Source organism: Triturus cristatus, chromosome 11 (assembly GCF_964204655.1).
Source record: "Triturus cristatus chromosome 11, aTriCri1.1, whole genome shotgun sequence".
In the NCBI taxonomy this organism is placed as follows: Eukaryota; Metazoa; Chordata; class Amphibia; order Caudata; family Salamandridae; genus Triturus; species Triturus cristatus.
This window is the reverse complement of record NC_140594.1, coordinates 364,781,586-364,806,652: the sequence shown is the minus strand read 5'-3', so window position 1 is coordinate 364,806,652 and position 25,067 is coordinate 364,781,586. Positions and strand designations below refer to the sequence as shown.

At 43.6% G+C, this 25,067-nt stretch overlaps 1 protein-coding gene across 4 annotated transcripts in view; it reads right to left on the bottom strand.

The window, feature by feature from the left end:
- LOC146784189 (protein DGCR6-like) overlaps positions 1-25,067 on the bottom strand; it is a 115,989-nt gene that overhangs the window by 34,382 nt on the left and 56,540 nt on the right. For all 4 annotated transcript variants that reach the window (XM_085633901.1, XM_085633898.1, XM_085633899.1 and 1 more), the window contains one exon: positions 17,551-17,691. In XM_085633901.1, coding sequence (XP_085490027.1) covers positions 17,551-17,691 — 141 coding nt within the window. The remainder of the gene's footprint in view (positions 1-17,550; positions 17,692-25,067) is intronic.

Here is a 25,067-nt window from a genome sequence, read left to right as displayed (position 1 = left end):
GATGTTCAATTTTTCTGCCATTGCTTGAACATATGAAAATATTTCCTTAAATTGCTCTTCTGGTTTTTGTCTGTGATCATGGAACACAGGTCTTGGACGCGATTACACACCTTGAGGATATCAAGCTGTACAGCTTGGAGAGCCTGGTTTACAGATTCAAATCTTGAGGAGTCATTTGAAATTATGGACAGGCAAAAGAGAAAGCTCACTCTGCTTGAGGAACATTGCAATTGATATTCATCCTGACATGTTTTCCTGATGCTGTACTAACCAGTAAGCTTAACTGCTTTAAAATCTCTTCAAAGGTTGAGCTAAAACTTCTAAGGGTCTTGTATTTTGCTGTCCATCGTGTTTTACTCGGCACCTTTAGTTGTGGATGATAGCTAAGCCATAGAGAATACGGATTAATCCAAACATGACTCAAACAGCGTGGTCCACCTGAATCCTTCTTGAAGTTATACTTTTCTGATGGGGTATACTTATTTATTAGTAGATTGTATTTAAAATCATCTGATAGTTTTTTTAATGAATTAAAATACAATCCAATATAATTTATAGGAGCATCAATTACATGGCTACATTCTGTTGAGATATAACCTGACCTGCAAAACTGCTTGTGCCTGGTTGTTCTGCCTACTGCTAACCATGTCTAGATTCATTTCTTGCTTCCTTATCAGATTCTAAACCATCCAATTTTCGTTTTGAAAAAGTTTTGCGGATGTCTATTTCTAAAAAGAGATGTGGATCATTAAATACTCTGGCTCATCACCAGGCTGTATTGTATTTGAAATTACATTTATATAGCGCTTACTATCCCAAACGAGTCGTCAAAGCGCTTTTTTGGTGAGTAGCACGCTACTCCGGAACCCATAAAGGATTAGTGGGGAATTAGTATAGTGAAATATGAAAGTAATTTGAGTGATGGATATGTTAGGCAGTTATTTGGATTGAGAAGGACAGTGGAGGAATCCAAGAGGGAAAAAGGTTTGCGTTTATATTGCGCTTTCTACCCCTGATAGGGTGTTGAAGCGCTTTTTCGGTGAGTAGCACGCTACTCCGGAACCCATAAAGTATTAGTGGTGAATTAGTATAGTGAAATATGAAAGTAATTTGAGTGGTGGATATGTTAGTTTGTTATTTGGATTGAAAAGGATGAGGGAGGGATAGAAGAGGGAAGGATTTAGATTGTATTTTGTTTTGGAGCTCATAGCAGTAGGAGGAGGCTTGGGATGAGTAAAAGGGAGGAGGCGGGGGAAAAGTCGGAGATAAGGGTTTAGAAAGGCTTATTTTGCGGGATCGGAATAAGTAAAAGAGATACAAGATGATGCAAGGAGGGGTAGAGTATGGAAGAGTCTAGAAAGTGATATTTTGGGATCATAGTAGTGATTTTGTATTTGGGTTGAATGAGAGAGTTGAGGTAGAGGATATATTGATAGAGGTATAGGGTGAGAAATTGGGTAGTGCATTGGATATGCTGAGTTAGAAGAAAAGTAATAAATATATAGATCCACAAGTACATGGAAGGTAGTATATGTAGATTAAAGATACATTAAATGAACTCCGGCTTTCAAGTGTTTTTGTATACTTTAGATTAATTGTATATATTCTTTTCTTCTTTTATAGATCAATAGTGAAGCCATTTTAGATATATAGTTATGATAAAAGATTTACTTATTTATGCAGTCACTTATATACATGTTAAAAACAGATTAATGTAACTGTCAGTAATATGTACATTTGTTAAGCAGAACTAATGAATATCTATATTTTTTGAAAAGACAATTCTTCTACACGTTTATACAAAGCAATACGCATATCTAGGTACATATCAATAGTACAAATAAATGCTTATATACAGAGGGATATGCTGCATATTTCTGTTTGTGCATGGTGGTTATGTGGGGAAGAGCCAATTCTTGAGTAGTTTTCTGAAAATAAGGTGGTTATCCGTGTAAGAGCCCCCCTTCCCTGCGGACGACCATGCCCAGAAACCATGAATAAAATCTTTTCACTTAAAGGCGTGCTGAGCTCATTTACCATTCAGTTTTGATGACCAGGGATGAACTGCGGTTAACTGAATATTCCTCACTGGGAGTCCACACCATATCATCTGAGCTTCTCTCAGGGTACTTTTCATCCAGTACCCCCTTGCGTGTTCAGGTAACACATTGCAGTTGTATTGTACACCTGCAGATTAATCAATGTCAACTCTATTGCAGGAAATATGAATTTCAAGGCTAGGAACCCTGCCCTCACGGTCCAGCATGTGGAAGATTTTCTCCTTTAGCCACTATTTCCCTTGAGTTGTCAGTTCACCCAACTCTGCTACCCAGCCCTTCCAGAAAGGAATCCTCTATGATCAGATCCCACTTGAGGTAATGGAAAATAACTTTTTGCCACCTATTTTCTATCACTTCACCACTGACTCTGCTCTTATTCCTTAGTATTTTGCTGCAGTAGGGGAGAATTTTCATTAATTCAAGACGTTTATGGGTGTTTTCAATGAGCGCCTTCTATTGTTTTTGGAGCAGCAGTGCCAGGTGCATCAGCAGGTGGTTGCGCTGACTCAGGAGAGCCTGGTATGGTATCAGGCAATCCACCTTTGAAGGCTGTGATTGTTGCTACCTGTTCAGGCAAAGACTTTCATTGCTCTGGAGAAGGTGTGGTGGATTTGACATCCCAACTTACGGTTTGATGTTTTGGAGGCTGGTCTTGGCAGTGAGGGGGCAGACAAACATTGACAGAAAGCAAGTCCATTGAAGTCGAGTGGAATTGAGACGTGGAGTCTAAATGCATCAAAATATTCAACATCAAGTACCTAGACTGAAGAGGCATCCATTTTATTAAGAAAAAGACAGGAGGAATAAGCTCAGGTGCATCCTCTGTCAAAAGAGAATCTAAAGAAGCTGAAGGTCTGTATTCTCCATCTCCCCCATGCAGCTCTTGGCGTGAACACATTTTCTGTCCATAAGCATCCTTCCCTTACTGTAGTAAGAAACAGGAAGTTAAGAGACAAGTTAAGCTCTTTCTTCTGACATATCTTCCCAACATAAGATGGAAGTCATGAGTAGACAGCTGAGAGAGTGATTAAAAGACAGAACAAGAGTGAAGACACCACAGAGGTAATAGTGGAAAAATGTTCCTACACCTAAAGTTGAAAGTCAGGTAAGGTCAAGTACATCTATTGAGGAATCCCTCTTCATTCCATCTATCCCAAGCCAAGAATAACTGAGACGGTAGCCCAAAATCTTCCTTTTGTTACGTAGTTGTGTTCAGGGAATCCTTGTTCTTTGCTCGGAAAACAATTAACTGCCTCAAAGACACTGCGATGATTTATGTGGTAGGTGCAACTTCTGCGATAATTAAAGATGCAGGGTCAGTTTTTATTACTATTTTTCCAGCCTCTGCAGGTAGTTCTATTTCTTGCTTGTTTTCGTTTTCTTTTGTGACGCTGCTGTTTTTGGTGACTTCAGTTTAATGTACCTTATTTGATTGATTTAGCATAAATGTCTATTTTAAAAGAAAGATATCCCAGATAAAATGCCTAAAATAGGTTGGTTTTCTCTTTAAAATCCATTAAATATTGGATTTGCGCATATTTAAAAAATATGTTGCATAAGCCAGCAATTTATGAATATTAGCAGAATCTCATAATGCAGAACCAGGCCTTGCTTACAACCTCACACAAAGAAATGAAGCAAAAAGACCCTCTATATCCAAAGAAGGAAAACTGATGCAGCTTTTTTTTTAGTTCCCCGGAGGAGGGAACAAAATCACCCTTGAAGTTCATTACTTGTACACTGATATGTTAGCATGTTATCCTTATTGCTGCTCCACTGAGAGTTTACTTTGTGCCTCTCTTCCCAGCTCGGGAATTACACGTTGTTTGAGGTGAGGGAGGAGCTATCTGTAAAAAGCAAGCTCATCGGTAGCTGACAGGGACAAAAGAGACATGTCCCTTAATACAACATCATCGTGCTGTCTAGCTAGTGGCAGTAGACTCAGCTAATTCAATCAATTAAAATTCACTTTATTTGGTTTTTGTTTTCGGATAAAAAAAAACCATAAAAGCATGATACACAGATATACAATACACTTATTTGGATTCATTTACCATGAGGTACCGCCCATCATATTATATTCTTATTTCATTTTCACGTATACCCATTAAATAACTTTCTCCATATACAAATTACGTTCTAAAAGCAGTTTATACAATTTATGTAAATTCCTAAAAATCATATATGTTTCCTAGATTTAATTACAGCTTTTAAAAATAGTGCTATATTTCTTGCATAACATTCATTCTCCAATAATTGGAGTGCATGGTAGGCCGGGCGACATTGCCTCAAACCCCACATTTTTAAAATTGGGAGAATCCACCTTTTTCTGTGTTCCCCATAATATTTACAAAATAAAACAATATGGATTGTCGTTTGGGGTGCTACCCCATCACAAGGGCAGGGTCCTAGATTTTTCGACCAATCATTTGTTGTGGGGAATGAAACTGGATGGTAAAAAGAATCTAGTCTGAAACAAACCAATACAAATCTATCATATCCAGTTCTGCGATAGGTCAGATACGGTTGAATTTCTGCAGACGATAGGATCATCTGATTTAGGCGTACTGACGACTTGTGGGCTTCACTTCCATATCTAAGTTCTTGCAGGTGTGCCATGCATTGTTTTTTAAAATCCTTCCTGGAGATATTGTTCATCTTTAATGGGTCATTAAAAAATTCAGGGTGTCCTAAGTCCATCATTAAATCTTTGATGTACTTCAGCCATCTAATAGCTAAGGCTTGCTCTAATTTAAGGGTATCTCTTATAACACGGATTAAAAGTTGTTTTTAGTGAGGTCCAGATACGACACCACAATAAAACTGGCTGGACCCTTATTTTGTCCATTAAATATTGCAGCCCCAGCTCTGTGTGACTCAGCTAATTGAGAGTTTAGCTATTTTTGTTTGTTAACTTTATGAGGCGCTCACAAGCATGAAGCTAGATAACTGTACTGGGTGTCCACAAACGTGCCAAAAGGAAGGATTGACTTTAGATGTGTCTAGAGTTTTTGTGCATTTTATATTTTTGTGTATTATTAACGTGTAGAAAGTGGCTTTACTTTCAAATTTACATGTACACATTGACATGGTGCTTATGCACTTGGAACAAATTTGCTATTTCTTGTTAAAGTGTGTTTTTCTGACTTATATTAACTAGCCTCAATGCCATCTTGTTCAAAATCGACGTCTCCTCCGGCATGTTCACTGCTCATTATTTCTGCGGCACGCAGTCAAGCAGTCACATTTGTTTTTTTCCACTGATTTGCTTTTGCTGTTTTCGAAGAAAACTTGGACGCAGTAATGTTGCATTTCCATAATCCTTTCGCTACCACACTGTATTACATTCACTCACAATAGTTTGCGGTTATTCTAGCAACTAGTGTGTCGTGCCATCTCTGGATGACATTAGCAGAGTGGGCAGAATTAATATTTAAGTAGTAGTATAGTACTTAGATGCTAAGACAATGATGTTTCATAGAACTGTGCTCTGATTTGCCGAGAGTATAATTATTTTGCTCACCCCATGATGAGTTTGCAGAAACTAAGGATTTCCTATGCAAGAAAACTGTATATAAACCTCAGACTTTGGGGGTGAGCCAAGCTTTCCAATGCTATTGAACAAGTTACTTACCTTCGATAACGATGAATCTGCAAGAGACATACATTAGTTATAGATTTCTTACCTTAGAATTACCCCAGGCGTCAGACTGGATCTGGAGAATTTTTCTGTAGCAGTACCACTGCGTGTCGGTAGGTGGCATCGGTCAACTCCATGTCCGTCGTCAGCATTGTGGTCACCGGGATGACGTTGCGGTGCCTACTTAGACGCCGCCCCTGCGCGCTGACGTCAGTTCTGACACGACTTTCCACACCAGAAGCGCAGAGCCATGATTGACACTGACCACTAGTGCACAAAAATAGGGCCCTGGAAGGTAGTCCCTATCCCTAGAAGTCAGTTTGCAGAACGGGGAGGATTGGTGGAGCGGTAAGGAATCTATACCCAACGTATGTATCTTACAGAAACATCGTTACCGAAGGTAAGTAACTTGTTCATCTGAAAGAGACCATTAGTTATAGATTCCTTACCTTAAAATAGATACCCCAGCAATGCCAACCTCGGAGGTGGGTCTGCGAACTAAGTTCACACCAGAAAGTCCTGGAGAACAGAACAGCCGAAAAAAACATCTCGCCAGACTTGTCTATCCAGGCAATAATGTTTTGTGAACGTGTGCAGGGATGAACCTTTCAAGTCAATTCTAAAATCCTAACATATAAAATAGACTGCCAATAAAAATTGACTCCATACTGCCCACTCTGTTTACTTTAAAATAGTAATATAAATTTGGCAAGATTGTTGCATTAGAGGTTTCGGAGGATTAATAAGTGGCACTGTGGAGCAGCTTGTACGTGGTTTCCTTTGACAGGTACAGCACTGATTGGGGCGGCTCCTCCATTAGGGCGGAGGAGCGTCGCCCCACTCCTTTCTCGCAATGCTAGAAGCAGAAACATAAAATGGTATTTTAAAAACCATTTTATGTTTCTTTTCTCGCACTGTGACAAAGCAGAAGGGTATGCCTGGTTGGGGCGGGCGGGCAGGGGAGGAGGGGCTTGCTCAATGTTACTGGCCCTGACTGTCTGGTCGGCCCTCTGGGGCTGGCCAAACCAGTCATGCGCACTCTGCATGCAGCCTACATAGAGAAAATGGCCTCCTCATAGGCGCCCAGTTGGGCGCCGTCCTCACCAATCACAATGCTGCCATTGCAGCATTGTTATTGGCTTAGGGAAGGGAGGGAGGCTGACTATGGCTACTTCCGGTCAGGAAAACGCAGTACCTGGCCAGGATTTGAGGCGGCGCTAGCCCCGGTAAGGTAAAGTTTTTTTTTAATTTTTATTAGATCCCCGACACCCAGAAGTTACTTCAGCACTGCTTCACAACAGCATTTCTATCGCTTGGCAACACAAATATTTTCTACAAGATCCCCCAGGCAGAGAGGAAAAGAATGATGAACAGGTGAGCTATATGTATGAAAGCGGTATTTGTATAGCGGGAACCTTGCCAAAAGGCCAGGAAGAGCTGTACAGAATTTGAAGACGAAACCCAGAGAAGGGAGGGCTCTGGGGTTCCTAATTGTGAGCGGTTTTTTTTTACAAAAAGATTTGATACTGTTCCAAACTGAACCACTAGATGTCAGTGGTACACAAGATATTTCAACCCATTGTAAAACCATGTTGTAAAATTATAAGTACTTGCATGGAAAATAGCTCTCAAGTATGCGGGTTTAGTAAATACTATTAAAATGGATAGCACAAGTCTAGCCACGGTGGTGCCAATAAACTAAGCTTTAAACTAACTAAAATTACTATCCATTAATAAAACAATTTGAAAACCTGGTTTTAACATTTTAGAGTTTGATTAACCTATGGTAGCATATTTTACATCTCTTACGCACCATGTACCGATTTGGCGGGCTCGCTTAACGGGATTAAACTTTGGTGTATGGCAATCTTAGCTGCCGATGCTGAAAAAAAAATCGTTGAATATAAAAACGAGCAGTTTGGGATACATGTAGGAATTGTGACAGGGAAACAGCGCGCGTCAGGTGAAAGAGCAAACAAGCACTGGCAAAGCCTATAGGTTTCCCCTAGGCGTGATCATTTGGCTTTGTCAAAATATATTTTTTTATAAGTTGTACAGCAGCGCACGCAAAGATTAAACAACCAACAGGGAGACGGGTGGGGAAGTGATTAAATAATGTACACGGAAGGCAGGCTGGGGGGAGTGATTAAACAACAGACACATAGAGGGTGGAGGTGATTAAACAACAGGAAACATCCAGACGAACGACTTGTTCCAGAGTCACGCAAGCCAAACAACGACTTGCCCGAACGACGACTTAGGCTTAACTACGCATGTGCGTGGTTAAGGCGCCGCCCAGTCGGTCTAGCGCTCGGGATGGGCGGGGAAAGAGGAGCGTCTCACAGGAACAGGACAGGTTCAGGGTAGTTTTTAGGGGGTGGGGGGTTTTGGGTAGTTTTAAGGGGTTTGGGTTTGATTTTAGGGGGTGGGGGTATGGGTAGGGTGACCAGACGTCCCCTTTTTCCCAGGACGGTCCCCGTTTTTGGAGAAGTGTCCCCATGTCCCGCACTTTTCTCCAAGTGACTCAAATGTCCTTGTTTTCAAACAGTGTCCAGGTTAAACACAGAAACGTCCCTGTTTTTCATTGTTCCGGTGTTGCATGCGCGTGCATGCTCTCTTTGCACTGTTTACGGCATGTGTCGTCACTGAGGTGAGCGCTGTAGCAAGAAGGGAAATCCTTTGAAGAGACATTTTACACGCAGCGCCACCTACGTTATCGTGCCAGCCAAAGTTTCTACTTTGGATAAAACAATATTTCTTCGTCCTGTAGCTTGTATTCATAGCCATACAAACTTTTCAGTAGCCCTTATGCATACCGTGCAAGGATTAATGCATTGCTCATTGCATGTTTTATTCATAACCAATTGATGCATGCTCTGTGTTCTCCATATCAAAGCTATGACTTGACCTTTTGACTGACCTTTCAGATCACGGCAAACTGTTTAGCTGGAAAGGACTTAAAGGAGCAGTATTAATGCCTGTGGGAGAGGCGAGCAGCGCTGCTCAAGCTTTTTGCTCAGGTCTTCACACTATTGCACTATGAGATGATACCAATGGCTAGAGTGCACTATAGATACCCCATGTAACATGACATCCCAGCAGTGACCACGCAAATGTGGGAGGACTGTGTGGTCGGCCAGCCTTTGCGACCTTTAAGACCCTAAGGCAGTAATACCTGGAGAGAAGTGTTTTTTTTTTACATTGGTCCATGGCTGCCATTTGGCAATTTAGCATTCCGCGGTTTACCTCCCATGCTTTTCTGTCATGAGCACCTAAGCAACATTAGTGAGTTGTACTTTACGTGGTGCTGACGCGCAGCTATAGAAACGGGCATTGATAAAGCTAGTAAATCTGGCGTTTGCTAGCCTGTGATGTTTTATTGATTTTTGGAAAATATATGCTATAGTCCTTAAAAGTGTAAATGTAATAAAAAGTACTAATGCTGCTGTGTAAAGGAGAGGGGTGCCAATAAAAGACCGCGGATTTGTTGTCTGAAATGCTTCATCTCGGTCTGTGGAGGGAGCTGTCATTGTAGTCCTTTTTCTATGTCTATGACCGCTGTCATATAGTCCTACTTTTATGTTGATGGTTACTGCAAACCGTAGTCCTACTTCTATGTCTATGACCTGTCCCCTGTTTTTTGTTTTGAGAATCTGGTCACCCTAGGTATGGGGCCGTTTTTAAGGGGTGGGAGGGGTTCGGGTTCGTTTTTGGCACGTGGGAGAGATTCAGGTTTATTTTTAGGAGGTGGGGGTATGGGATAGTTTTTAAGAGGTTGGGGCGTGTATTTAGGGCTCCGGGGGAGAGGGAGGGTGAACGTAAGATTTGCAACGGATGGCCGTTTACCATGCATGCCTTTACCACAAAAATTTGTGGTAAAGGAATGCGTGGTAAAAAAAAATCATGGATAAGACGTGGTCGTTGTAGAGACCGTGTTGCTAAGGTTGTCGTTAGGAACTCATTGTTCCAACATACAACCTTAAACGACAGACACAGGAGGAGACCAGGGAAACAACCGACAATTACATGGGAGGGGGAATGAGAAGACAATGGACAGCGGGGTGGGCAGATAACACACAGCACGAGAGGAGGGTGGGGAGACGGAGAGGGATTGCAGACACATGCACTAAGAGTGCGCAAAAGAGAAAAAAAAAAGGATCTGCAGGAGCATGCGGCCAGTGGAAGGACACTGGCCGCAGACAGGAAGCTGAACTTGGTCCATGCTCCACAGCAGGGACACAGACGAAGACCCAGAAGGAAACCGAACGCGAGGAGGCACTGACCAATAGGAAGCAAGGAAATGAGAGTGACATAGAAGCCAACCAACGGTCGGTAACAGTACGTAATGGGCAGGCTTTAAGTTCCTTTCAAACAAAAAAATTGATTTAGAAGAGATTTTGCAAGCATTACGCAGGTGAAACCTAAAAATATATGTGCTCCCATGAAGTGGTCAAAGTAAAAGTAGTTTACTGAATGTAAGCAATCGAAGGATACAACTCATCCACATAGTAATACTGTAAAACAGCCATGCTCCAGGGTATGGGCAAACACAAGAAGAAGAGGACAGAAAGCCATCAAATAAGAAGCAAACAAATGAGGTAAATAAGAAACAGGAGCAACAAGCAGTTTGACCCAAAGCTCCACAGGTATTGGTACTGTGCAAATTAGGTTTTTCGACAGGTTATATGTCGGCAAAACCTAAAAACTGCCTGTTACTAGGACTGTTAAGCAGTAACTAGGCTTTGAAGAATTGCTATGCATCCCTTCCTGTGTGCCTGCCAGTGGGACTCATCGCACTGTACTTTAAAGGAGCCAACCAATGTAGAGAAAAAAAGAAAAACAGTTGGTTGCCCAGTCATACATCTCTAACAATAACTAAAAAAAAATAATCCTGCCGGAACAGGGAAGGAGGAAGCACCCGGCTCCCAAGCCCCCCTGAGCCAATCACAATGCTGCAATGCAGCATTGTGATTGGTCTGAGCGCTGTAAATCGGCGCTCAGCCAGGGAATAGGGGCCTGGGCATGTTCTCAATGCAGGCTGTAATGCAGCCTGCGTTGAGAATAGGGAAAGCGTGCATGAATGTTTGGCTGGCTTATGCGCAGGTTGGGATGCTGCTATGATATGAAGATCGATCATCGCTATTCCCAAGTAAGTCCAAACCTGTTACACTGACTTAGTCTTGCTTCTTTCCGATGTTAAAGTCTGTACCAGATACACTTACAAGAGGCAATTCTGTTTTGTTGTGCCCTTTGTTAAAGGAGATTTATTAATAAAATTCACGTTTATTTTTATGTGTTTAAGTTAGCACAAGTAGGCCACAAACCTAACTTATTGGCAGCCGCGGTCCATGCAGGTAACAGCAGTGGGGTGGTGTAAGGGGGGTTTTCGAGGGACGATGTAGAGGGAAAATTAATTATTTATTCAATTTCCCCTCAGCATTGTCACTCGAAATCTCCCCTTACACGGCCCCACCGCTGTTACCTGCACAGACCGCGGCTGCTTATTGGGCTTTTGGACTGGCTGCACTGCCAGCTAAAGAAACTTGGTTTTTAGGTCTCGCGAGCCAAAGGCTCGAAGAGACATTTTATATCTGGGCTTCTCAAAGTGCTGCCGTGGCCTAAAGCTACAGTGCACGTGAACGTGCACGCGCGCAGCGCCATGTGTCTTTCCTCCGTGGGGATCGTAAACACGATCACTTTCACTTTTGCGGGCTCCTCTGTTGCTCACATTCCCCCCTCCCTTCTCGTTCCTCATCCTGCTCTAACTGTCACCGGAGAGGGAGGAGGGGACGGACCCAGGCGCATTTTTCCAGCTCCTTTCTTGATCAGACCCGGGAGTTTTTTTTTTTCTCGAGTGTGGCCAGTACTTGTGCAGCCTCCTTCGCTCCCTCCCTCTCGCTCCCGTCAGCTGTCTGCTTCTCGGAATATTTTCCGATTTCCTCAGCTTTCGGAGTGCGGGAGCCCAGACTTGCAGCGAATGCAGCGTGGCCCAGTGCCAGCCCCCTTATCAGCATCCAGGCCCTTCCACCCCATGGATCACTCACAGCAGCGCTCCCTCCACGGACTGCCGTCACACTCCCACCGCTTACTTTCCCCCCACCGTTGATGTTATCTGTTCACCTGGTGGAGTTTTTTTTTTTCTCGAGTGTGGCCAGTACTTGTGCAGCCTCCTTCGCTCCCTCCCTCTCGCTCCCGTCAGCTGTCTGCTTCTCGGAATATTTTCCGATTTCCTCATCTTTCGGAGTGCGGGAGCCCAGACTTGCAGCGAATGCAGCGTGGCCCACTGCCAGCCCCCTTATCAGCATCCAGGCCCTTCCACCCCATGGATCACTCACAGCAGCGCTCCCTCCACGGACTGCCGTCACACTCCCACAGTTTACTTTCCCCCCACCGTTGATGTTATCTGTTCACCTGGTTTTCAATCATGAGGGTATATTAGATGGGAAAATAGCAAGGCCGGGAGAGAAAAGCTCCCAGAAGAAAGAGAGGAGTGTAAAATTCTTACTGCTTGGGAAACCCCGTCTTCTCCCTCGTTAAGGAGATCGTTGGACATGTGCTTTTTAAACGAGGCGCAGATGCAACGAACGGAATGAGCTTGTTGCACACAACGGATTAATAAATGAATGAACATAGACACCTGTCGGGTGCGAGTGCTTATTCACACACGTGCAATAAGCAAGCTGGAGGCAGCTGTGCAGAAGCAAACATCTCGAGGGCCCAAGCAGCCGATGTTGAGCATTCTATAAGTGCACATCTGGAGTTTGTTCTCATTTTACCCAAAGTGCCAGGGGCAAAGGCCGAGCCAACCTATCTTAGACTCTGAGCTCTCTTTGGCGCACTTTGAGGCACTTTGCTATAGTTTGCTGTTGAAGTCTCTCTTATTGGACCCTTTCCAGAGTTTGCAGGCTGCTCAGACTGCAGGCCCATCCATACCTGCACATTAGGGGAGAGGATGTGGTCCGTCGGCTACGCTGCCGCCTCTGGTGCAGGAAACCAGGGTTCGAGCCTCGACGTCGCGTCCACATCCGTCAGTGTCAGCAATGAATCCGTTATGTCGCTGCTAATCTGACGATGTGATGGAGAAACCCCCTGTGCTGCCAGAGCATTTGCTATCATGACAAGCATTTGCAATGCATTAGGTCTCGCATTTACGCGAGTTTGAGCTATTGACATTGCAAATAACAATGCCTATTGGCATTGTCATTTACAATGCCAATAGCTTTAACTCGTGTAACTGCGAGACCTAATGCATTGCAAATGCTTGTTAAAAGTCGCACTGAGAGCATGACTTCTCTCTCATTCTGTGTTTTTCTGCATGATTTGTCGCTCTTTCTGTTCTTTTCCTATTCTATATAATAGAAAATATCTTTCCCATGGTGTTTTTTTTCATCTGTATCAATTAATGTGCTTCGAAGAAACCCAGCCAATAATTCTAGCTGTGTATTAAACTGAAGCCTGTTGCTGCCTGCTGCCACAATTGTATTGTTTATTCATGTTTTCATTGTTAAATCGCTCAACGTCATTTGCCTTTTTTAGCAGGTTAAAATGATACTTGTTTATTCATTTTAGGTGGGTTTCTGGAGTTTTACATAACACAATTTATTCGTTGATTCGTTCACGTCACATTACTATTAGTTCGTCACATTATTTCAAGGACTTTTGATTCTCTGCTCATGTGAGCTTATAAAATGTGATACTTGTGGGATGTATGCTAGACCTTTTCTTGCTTTCATGCAAGGCAAACATCTTTTCAGTTCGCAATTTAACTCTGTACTTGCCAAACCTTTTGATCATTTCTTATGGGGACAACTTCAACGTCAGTCCACTTGCTGCGCTTACAGTTCGATTTTCTTTTGAATTAAGATACTGATTTGAAATAACTAACCCATTGCCTTTTAGCTTTCTGCAATGAGTCAATTTTAAATAAACTTTCATGGTTTGGACTTTAAATCTTGTTTTATGTAGACTTTCTAATTTGCTGAAGCCCTTGTCCTTTGGTACTTAAATGGCCCCAATCCGTCTAATCGGCCCAGTGGTAAATTAGTAGTAGAAAGCACCAACACTTCTATTATTCAGTATGATTAATAGAATTATTATCAGCAAAATGCAAGACCTCTCTCCCATAAGAGCCCCTTAACGGCGCCTCTCGGTCTCTTCTTCAGATGCAGTCTGACTCTACTGAGGTTGGTGACTCCTCTCTCAATGGCTTCTGTAGAGAGTGTCTATTTCTCTAACCAACCTCCTTCTGGTCCAATATCTCATCTTTTCTACTGTGGGGCTCAGTCTCTCTCCTTCCCTACTAGTACAGTCTCTTCGAGTACCACCTGCATTTGCACTCTCTCCATCCTTATTGCTGTAGTCTTCTCAATGGTGACCACACATGTAGTCTCTTTTTCTCCCCCTCGCTCTTTCCCTGCTTTGCGTTCTATCTTTATGGCAGTTGCTTTTCTCCCATCTTATCCTCAATTTATTACTATGTTCTACCTTTATTTGTCATGAATGTTTGTTTTTATTGCTAGCCCTTTGTTTTTCTCCATATATTGTAATGTTGGCTCTATGTTTTCGGGAAAGTCTCATCTGCAAACCCGCCCGCCGGTCCTTCTTGATCCATTGTGCAGGTGCAACCTTAGCTCCACACTGCATCTGTCTCTCGCTCTCTTCGGTTCTGTCTCTCGCCATACGTCCTGCTGCTGTCTCCCCAGGTCTAGCTCTCTCTGAGGCTATTGCTTCCACTCCCATTTTCTATCGTTCTTTCGTTCTCTCGTCCTCTCAGTCTGCTAATGCTGCCCTAGTAACTACTTTAGTTGCAGTTTTTAACTTTGGCATAGAACCCCGGTCATCCCAGGCCTACACACACCAGTTCCTTCCATTGCTCCTACGAGTGCTTTCCTGACAGCAGGGAAAGCGGTTCACAGTGGCTGGGGGTGAATTGTGGTGGTAGTGCTACTGCAACTGGCAATGAGCAGGACTGGGAAGGAAAGCGCCCCAGAATGCACACTTTTAAAATGAGCTGCCAAATGGTTGTCATGTGTCTGGCTTTGACTCTTAAGTCCTGAATGAGTTATTTTCATGGTTCTGTGACATTTGTGCATTTGAAGTTGCAGCCCAGGAAGGCTGCCTTAACAGCCATTAAAGTGGCGGCCTTATGCCGCCTATGTGAGGAAGGTGCTGAGACCAGAGTTGTATAGATTTAATGCATGCAATAGGTTGCTCTTATTCGAACAAGCGTGCTAAAGTGTTTCAGGATCTTAATGGCTACTTCAATATTGTAAATCTCATGTCAGGTGGAATAATGTTTTGAATTGTTTTGTATTTTGCGTTGAATTTTATTTGAATTTTTATTCCTCACCACCTAACAAACCCATCATTCTAGTTAGCCTGATAATGAAGGTCATATTTAAATTCCTGCTATTCTAGTTCTTTAATAGCATGAACTGGATTCCAACACCCTCACAATCATATCGCAGACATAAGGAATTAACTATACACAGAATAATATTACAAACAGGTTGTTAAAACATCCCCAATCCAAATGTATGGTACTAAATATGCTGCCTTAGCAGAATTTACACAAAACCACAAGTTACATGATGAGAATAATGTTAAAAGCATCCCAGTTATGGAAAACAGCAAACATTACTTTGAAAACGAATACTGGACATCATGATCTCTTTTGAGTAGGGTGCGGCCCACCTACAACGTGCTTCAGCGCGTCGTTACGGGTAAGTGATATAAAAACGCCAATATTTTATTTCCTTATTGCACTTTTATACATTTTTTTTTAACATGTGTAGGGCTTCCTCAACATTTGTTGCTCATATGCAAGACACTACATAACCGCACTGTTTCTTTCCCAGTGCCATTTAAAAGGACGCTCCTTTGATTCACTCAGTGTGTGGCTCACCTACAATATTTCATTCCATTGGGAACATTTTGAGAGCATTTTCAAGAAATGCAAGTGAAGAGCAAAGACCTGTGCAATGAGGTGTAAATATGGGCAGTAGCGGCCTTCCTAAACTGGCTGCCCGGGTGATTTAGGTGGCCTGGCACATAGATGACACCAGACAGGCCAAGCAACACGAGTGGAGTGAGAACCATAGGCAACCATTTGCTTTCTGGCACAATTTGTCAACATGTCGCAATTCTCTCAGTATTTGCAATGCTTAATGTACGTTGTTATCATGTCAACAAGTGTTTTTAATGTTTGACTGTCAAGTCTTGGCAATTCCTCCCATTCACCTGCTTTCATCGGGCTTAGAACTAGGATGCTTAACCGGTAGGCACGGCACCATCATCATGCATGCCAACCACTGTGCAAAATAAGGTGCAACCTGAGCAATTTTCCACTTAAGACATTTTAATAATGTTGAGGGAATACTATCAACAATGTGCAGTTCTTTCCCACATTTCCTTGCCAGGGTTTGTTACATTTGTATTGTTGCAAATGTTTACAACTCCTAATTGCACATCTCTTTTATATGTGAATGTCAGCGCAACACATTTGCATGCCTTGTGGTGACATTGGTTCAGCCTATAGGATTTTGTGCAAACAAGTCTTCTTTGATATGCATCAGTGGCAAATCTTGTCTTATCAGTGTTGTTTTGCATTTCTTGTGTCTGTTTGTTGGGTGATCACTGGAGGCTGGCACCACAATGCCCATTGCTGCATTGCTGGGCTGGCTGCCCCTTGGCTAAAGACCAACTATGTCACTGATTGAGAAGCTTACAGAGGCAGGAATAGTTACTCAAGTCATCATTTCTGTTTATTCTCCCCCCTCCATATACTGGTAAGCAGCTAGAGTGCAGCATGAGGGGTGTACCTGTCTGAGTGGAGGGAAGCAGTGTGATGATGCCCTCCTACCACATATAAAGCTAACCCCCAGCCTCCTGATACTGATGGACCACTCAGCTGCCATCAACTGTATAGACAATCCCAGCCTCATACATACCCAAAAGTCTTGAATAAGATATACTGGAAACATTATTCACTGATACTCCTCTTACCTATCCCACCAACACTTATGTTACATGGGTACCACCAGGTCCCAGAAGCTTCCAGTCACCTATGGGTTCCGCTAGGCTTCCATCTTGTCTCTAGTCAGCTTCAGCCACTATATGGAGTCCCTTGGGACCCTACTCACTCTTAACAGCATCAACATTCAACAATATGTCAATGCTGCATAATTCTACTTGAAAGTATCCTCTATTACAGACATCGAACGGCTTGAAGCTCAGCCTCGCTATACAATAATTCCTGCTATTCGTCCAATGGACACCAAGCCTCACCATCAAGGAACACAAACCCGAGATATCAAATATAGTCTAGTTCCAGCTCTCTACTAAAAAAGTGAAACCGCTTCCCTCTCTCATCCACTCCCACCTGCAACATTCCCATATCCATCAGTACCACTTGAACTATAGCGGAAGTTAGGAAAGAACCAAAAACACACCTCATTAAAGAGCACTATATCACAACCCAGTAACAAACCATCATTGCTCTCAGACACCAGCTATCTCTACAAGCATGTGTAGACAGTATCTTTGCTTTTGACCCTGTACAGCCCTCCTATGCCCTTCAGAGATGGTTCGTGATATACAAACCCCACATACAAACATACGTGCATGCTTATTTTTTCTGTAAATTGTCAGGGTCACTTCAACCACCATGTAACTGTTTTAGGCAAATTTGCTTTAGAGGGAAATTATTGTCAAATATTTTTTTTTCTAAAAAACTAAATTAATTACTACTACTGCGGATCAGAAACCTTTGCATTTGTATTTATGAGAGTACAGACACATTAGTCACTTGGCGTGAGATTCTAACAGCCTTGGTTACACCTTCCTCTGTACCTGAGGGTTGGTTGTGATGTAAAAACCTGAAACGCCTGCTTTCTCCAGAGTGCTCTGCTGATCCACCACCTTCTGATCGAGCTCCAGGACGATTTTTTCATCCATCATGCGCTGTTCATCCTTAATCCGCTGCTCCAAAGCCTAAAGGAAACCACAATATCAATATATTATTCTTCAATCACATTCTTCAGATTTTCTATGTTCAACTTCTCTTTATATGCATGGGCCGGGAGCCAGTAGGTAACTTTAATTATATCTAAGAGGAGAATATGCCTATGCCAACACCAAATCCTCACATGCCAAGCCATCCTACTATGAATGCCATCCTAGCCCCACCAAACAGACATTCTTTGGAACCCGAAAATCTGTAGGTTCCTATTGCTACTGAAGTACTGGGTTTTTCAGAACCCAGCGGTGCCAGGGAACACACCCGAAGACTTCGAGTTCTTCCTGTCGCAGACCACAGAAACACAGAGTCTTCTAGGTGAAGTCAAAGATCGTTTATTGGCTGCAGACCAATCACAGGTATCCGAGAAGTACACCACAATGTATGTTCTCAGGAGACTGCTCCCGAACCAAAAACCAGTCTTCTCTTATATACAAAATATTACGCTCGGGGCAACACCGCCCCTCTTTTACAAGTGGTTATTCACATATTTTACTACAAACGAAAAGACAGAGTCATGATGACGATCCCATATTTCAGTTCGGCCAGCCCACAATTATTTACCCAGCGAGGCTCAGAACCCTCATCAGATATCAGCAGACCCCAATAAAAACGGGCACCTCCTCCTCGTAAAACAAGCCATAAAGCAGGAAACAGAGTTAGGTGTGAAATTGATTAGTCAGGGTTTGTGTGGGATGAAAGACTTTATGGTGTGTCAGGCCCTGATGCTAATCTCATATGGCCGTAGTAAAAGGAACTGGTGAGACCAGACTGACCTTGGGCAGCGGAGTCAGCTTGTACAGGTCACAAAGGAGTCACAGAAGGTGTACGTGTCCTTTAGGCCTAGGCATGGCCTTAGCACGCAGCCTATGTGAGGGCAACCAAAAAATGGCTACCGCTCTAAGATGGAACCCGAGGAGTCAGCATGTAGTATCATATACAAGGTGAATTCATCGATGAAACGTAATGAAAACACTCGTACATATCGCATTTGCGGTTTGTTGATACCAAAATCGGCATGATACCCCATGCCTCCAACGTGGTTCCGAAATTTACAGTACCACAGACCCTCCTTTTGCCCTTACATAGGCAATAACTATACTCATACTAATCTGAGTCCAGGTCTATATTCATAAGGCCATGGAGATGTTGCTGTAGCATCATCCTATTGCTTAGCTCGTCCCTTGATACAGGTTTCCTGACACATGATGTAACACAGAGGCTACACATTACAGGAGCACACTGTACACATAGACAGAACAGGAAAAGAATGGCTAAGATCATCCCAGTGGCTATTAGAATCTTCCATCCCCAAGCTGATACCAGTTCCCAGAACCACCCCATCATCGACCAAGCTCCTTTATCCACATGAATAGATTCGGAAATCTTATGTAGTTTGGAAATGTCTTGATAGACGGTCGGAGCGTTATCTGGTATGAAAATACAACAGCTAGATTGGATAACCTTACATACCCCACCACGGTCTGCAAGAATGACATCTAGAACCATATGGTTCTGCAACGTCATGAGGCGATCCGCTTGGAGCTCAGCTGTCAAATTACCAAGGGCACCAGCCGTCATATTAACAGTGGATTCAACTAAACGAGTCAGTTGTCTCAGGTTCCTACTATTGACCATTGGTCCCCAAAACGGCAGGAACCCCAGGAAAAAATCTCCCGCTTCCTGACCGGCAGTATCCTCCTAACTAGCAACGCCTCTCGCAATTCTGGTCTTGTGATAATCAGAGGCGGCAGTAAATGTCGGCGGTAGCAAATTTGCAACATAACACGTGCCCGAGAAATCAGGGGGCAACCATGTATATGCTCGATCATTACAAACAAAGTATGTACCCTTGGCAGCCAAAAACGCAGGGGAAAACTGTGATGGGAAAATGTACGTTTCAGCACAGTCACTCTTCCCTAATTGAGCTCTTGGATTCTGACCATTACCTTGTAAACAGAACCGACCTATGTGGGGTACGACCCAAATTGGGGAGGAACTTTTACGCTGTTTTTCGCCCAGACTAATGCTATACCCCGTCGCGTTCCAACCTACATAAGCTCGCAACTCATCCTTGGGAATAGATGAATATGCATCGATATCTCTGCTCATATCAGCAACTCCTTTCATCAAGGCCTTATTGTTCGTGCTAGGTCTAATGGAACGCGGTGGTCGCGGGGAGTAGGTTTCTAGTGCAAAAAGAAACAGTCTGGAATGCCCATGATGACCCATTATAGCTAAACGTCAGCACTAGATATGGGATACCCTTATTAATGGTAGGTGGCATCAAACCACACACCCAGCCATTTGTCGTATTCATAACTAGTTGGTGCTGGTGCAGGAGTTGAATAAACAAATTGTTTACAAACTCAGAACGTCTAGCTTGTTCGTGTTCAGGCAGAGGGTGGAAAGAGTGTAAGGAGACAGTAGGAGGAGGTATGGGCTGTATAGTGGGTGTAAATGGCACTTGAGAAGACAATAACACATATCCTACAGAAAACATCATCATACTAAATAGTACAAGCAGACATAATATTACAAAACGTTTGCTATTCATTACTTTACATATTCTACTCTTAAAATTTATTTCCTCGACGGGTCTCTCCATCTTGAAAAACTCCATCCTCTAATCGTGCTGTTCGCGGCGGGTGAGTGTCTTCTGCTCAGGAGTACACCTGTCAGTCCAGGGAACGCCCTAGACTGACCAGAACCGTTGACCTAACGTCACCGGCTTGTACCCCAAAGTCTTGGCACCGCGACTCTACAGCTGAACCCGGATGGTGGTTCGGAAAAAACAAAAATCAAAAAGTTTTTCAGATGGGAGAGCTGCAGTGTCAAAAAAATAGCAAAGGAAAATAATTTTTTATTTGTCCATAGTTCTCGGCCTCAGATTATAGCGGCTTCTCCCGGGTACTGTCTGGTCTTGAAACAAGAGTTCAGGTTCTGTAGTGTCCAATCGAATTGACGGTGGCACAGCTTCCTGCAACATGTTATCGCTTTCCTGCTCAGAGCTTGTTCCTTTCACACGTGCATCGCTAAAAGGCACGAAACGAGGCACGGTCCCAGTCTCAGAGGCACGGTCCCAGTCTCAGAATCAGCGATCCCCTCCTGGGCCCACCGATCATATGGCAGAGGCAAAGGGACCCTTTTGCAATGGACGCCGTGGATCCAGTTCTTTTTCCCTTTCACTCGAACAGCTGATCTCGTCGAGAGAAGGACGAGATGGGGGCCGGTCCAACGGGGCTCATCATTTTTCGTCCTTTTGAAATTTTTTACCAGCACCCACGATCCAGGATCGATAGGATGTCCTGGAGCTTCAGAGACCTGAGGCAGAGTATCATGCACCTGTTGGTGTAAAAACACACAATTTAGCCGTCAATCCATACAAATAATCAAGCAGTACTGGATGTTCGATCTCACTGAATTTTGTAGGCCTTGGCACTCCCCATATATTGGCCGGACGGCCAAACACAATCTCATACGGACTAAGTCCCACTCGTGAGTGCACAGTCATTCTTGTTGAAAGGAGTGCTAAGGGCAACGGGTCAGGCCATTTAAGACCAGAACTTGCTTGAATCTTGGCCAATATAAGTTTCAAAGTGCCGTTGTAGCACTCTACTAGTCCAGCTGATTGGGGGCGATTTGCAGCGTGAAACTTTTGTTTAATGTCTAGTCCCTCACATACATTCTTCATCACTCGACCCACAAATTCGCTTCCATTATCACTCCATACCATTCTTGGCATTCCAAACCTAGGGAAAAATTCCTTGACAAGGGCTTTAGCTGTGGATAAGGCAGTATTGTCTTTCAGGGGATATGCTTCTATCCACCTTGAAAAAGCACAAACAACAACGAGTACATATTTCAAATTGTTGCACCTTTCCATGTGGATGAAATCTAGCTGCAAAACCTCGAACGGATACGTTGGAGGCGCAAAATGACCAGCTGGAGTTGGGGTTCCTCTACCAGGATTGTATTTCAGACACACCATGCAATTCTTGACCACTTTCTCTGCACATTTAGGGATCCCAGCATTTTGCCATACTGGAGCTAACAACTTACAAATCCCTTTCACACTAATATGGGCCATTCCATGAGCCATTGTCACCACTGCAAGCACATACGCATCGGATACCAACCATCGCTGATGTTCTGACAAGTCAACCCAACAACCATTTTCATCCAATTTACCCTTGCTCTCTCTCCACTCATTCAACTCTTTCTCTGAAGCTTCAGCTTGAAGGGACTTCACACTTTCTATTGTATCTTCACACATTCCAACATCACCAACCCATCTTGCAGGGCCTGCAACATACATTCGGTTCGTCACATTCTTTGCTGTTTCTTTCGCGACTTCGTCAGCAAATGCATTTCCACGACCAATATCGTCGGTAAATTTCTTGTGTGCACTGCATTTCACAATCGCAACTTGTGACGGCAAGGTCAATGACTCAAGGAGATCATTCACCAACTGACCATTCTGAATTTTAGTTCCATGCGAAGTCAGGAACCCACGTTCTTTCCACAAGCGCCCAAAACTATGGGCCACGCCAAACACATACTGGCTGTCAGTGTATATGTTCACTTTCATTCCTTTCGACAACACGCATGCTCTTGTAAGTGCAATTAATTCTGCTGCTTGAGCCGAATTATGTGGTATACGTGCAGTTTCAACAACCATGTGCAAAGTCGTAATAGCATATGCAGCAGTCGTATCACCATTCGGAAGCTTGAAGCACGATCCATCCACTCATAGGGTACCATCACACTCAACCAAGGCAGTTTCTTTAAGATCCACTCTCCCTTTTGTTTCTTCTTCTGTTCTGAACAGACAATCATGTTGTTAAATCTCATCTGTGTCTGCTGAAATGGGCAACAAAGTAGCTGGATTCAACGTGTTGCACCTCTTTATGTGGACATGACTCGCTAATAGTGTCAACTCATAACCTGACAATCGAGCACTAGTTAAGTGCTGTGTCTTGGTCCTGTTTAATAATGTGTCCACTGCATGTGGAACCATCACAATCAACGTATTGTTCATTACTAACCCAGCAGACTGTCGGATGGAAACAGCTGCGGCCGCTGTGGCTCTCAAGCAACTGGGTAATGCCTTGGCTACCGGATCGAAAACTGACGAAAAATATGCGCATGGACGCTGTCCGTCTCCAAAAGACTGTGTCAACACTGACAATGCACAACCTTCTTTCTCGTGAACATACAATGTAAAGGGCTTGCTGTAGTCGGGGGTACCCAACACAGGAGCTGAACACAATGCCTTACGCAATTCCGAAAAACTTTTCTGACACTCTTCAGACCATGGGACGGGATTCGGTGTATCTTTACATGTCAATGCTATTAAAGGTTTTGCCAGCAAAGAAAAACTCGGAATCCACTGCCTACAGTATGAAGTAATACCCAAGAAAGCACGCACTTCTCTCTGTGTTCTTGGCACGCTCAACTCCCTCTCTTTGTCTACGGCTGTCCTAGCAATCATTACCTTCCGCATTTTCATCTTCTGCATAATAGTCATTGTTATAGTATTGAGCTAATCAAAACTATTCAGTGTATTTTGAGATGGAAGGGGACGCGCGTTCTGGGGAACATTCCCGCGTCCTCTACCTCTAGGAGCTTGTTGACCACCTCTACCTCGGGTGCTAAAAACGCCATTAGCACGCTGTAACAAAATAGGACAACTATACTTGAAATGACCCTCTTCCTTACAATATGAACATTGATTAGGACCTACAGGAACGCGCGGTTGAGAAAACTCGTACCTTTGCACGTTTCTCTGAAGCTGTGGCTGTTGCTGATAATTACTCTGACCACCACGTGGCGGGTAAGCCTGCTGTAAGAGAACCTTCGTCTTCAGTTCTTTCGTTCTCTTGTCTGCTCTATCTTTCTCATCTTTATCCCTATTCTCGTAATACTGTGCAGTAGCCAATATTTGTGCTAAAGAGGAAACAGCCCAAGAACTCTCAGAATCTTTCAATTTCTTACACAACTCGGGAAGCAAATTATGCACAAATTTATCAACAAACAATCGTTGACCACCTTCCGTACTCATATCTTGTCCACTATGGTCGATAAAGGTTTCTTCAAACCTGGTGAAGAAATCGGACACTGACTCATCTTTCTTCTGCTTGCATGCTGATAATTTATCCCAATTCACACGCATCGCGGGCATTAAAGTTTTCATGTAAGTAATGATCCTAGCAGGGAGTTCTGCTACCAAAGGCTCAGGCTTGGCACCACCCACTTGTCTAGTGTCTGTAGCAATGATATTAGCCCATGTGTCACCTAGTTCTGCAGCATGGTCTGCATTACGAATCAATCCCCACAAAGGCTGCGGAACAACATTCCCGAACAACATATCTATGTCAGCTAAATTCATGACACACGATTCTGCAGTCTGTGATAACTCCTTATAATATCCTGCAGGGTTTTTACGAGGGTCGGGCAATGTCTGTTTAAGCGCTATTACTTCAGATCGTTTCCAAGGGACATGCACCAAAACGCCCTGGAAATGAGCTGGAGCAGCTACAATACCTCGACCGGCATCAGCCGCAACGGCTTCCTTCCATACCGGAGGGACTTCTCTCACAGGGTACTGTCGCACCTTTTTAACCCGAAGAGTCATGCTCAAACAGTGGCTGGGAAAGATCCTCAGTTCTAAAAGACAACAATGTCACAACTGCTTTTTCGACATCGGAACCCACAATCGTACCCTTTCCAAATTCAAACCGTAAGCGGCACAACTCCTGCGGATTTGCTTCCAAATCATTATCCTCCAATTCCTCACAAAGGAAAACACACATCTTTTCAAAAACGTATCTCTGTTTTGATGCTTCCCATTGACGGAAGACACCCATAATAGACTCCACATCATACCTTGATGGGTGAACAATCCATCTGTGGGCCATACAGTCAAGCATATCTTTCTCTCGAGAATCAGGCAGCTGACTACGCGTCTGCTTACGTTGTGCATTAGGGGTCGTACTAGATAACCCAAAGAGAGGCGACATTAAACTAGTGACCACACTAGTTATTCGTTGTCGTGTAGAAGGGGAGGTTGAGGCAAGAACAAGGAGAAAGACAGAGGGAAGAAAAACGGATGCAGATACAGGTACAGCGATAGTATCGGGAAGGGCGCCAAGAGAGGCAGTCGATGGAGCAGGCAAAGTCGCAGAAGGCAAAGGGGGGGCAGGCAGCAAAGTCGGCGGCCCCTGAGGGGGCTGCGCCACAAGAGTAGGAGCCGGATGAGGAGGAGCTGGCGGCTGCAGGAAAGCTTGCGGCAAATTAGCTGGGGGCTGTGCATTTAAGGGTTGCGGAGGTGCTGTAGGACTCTGCGCAT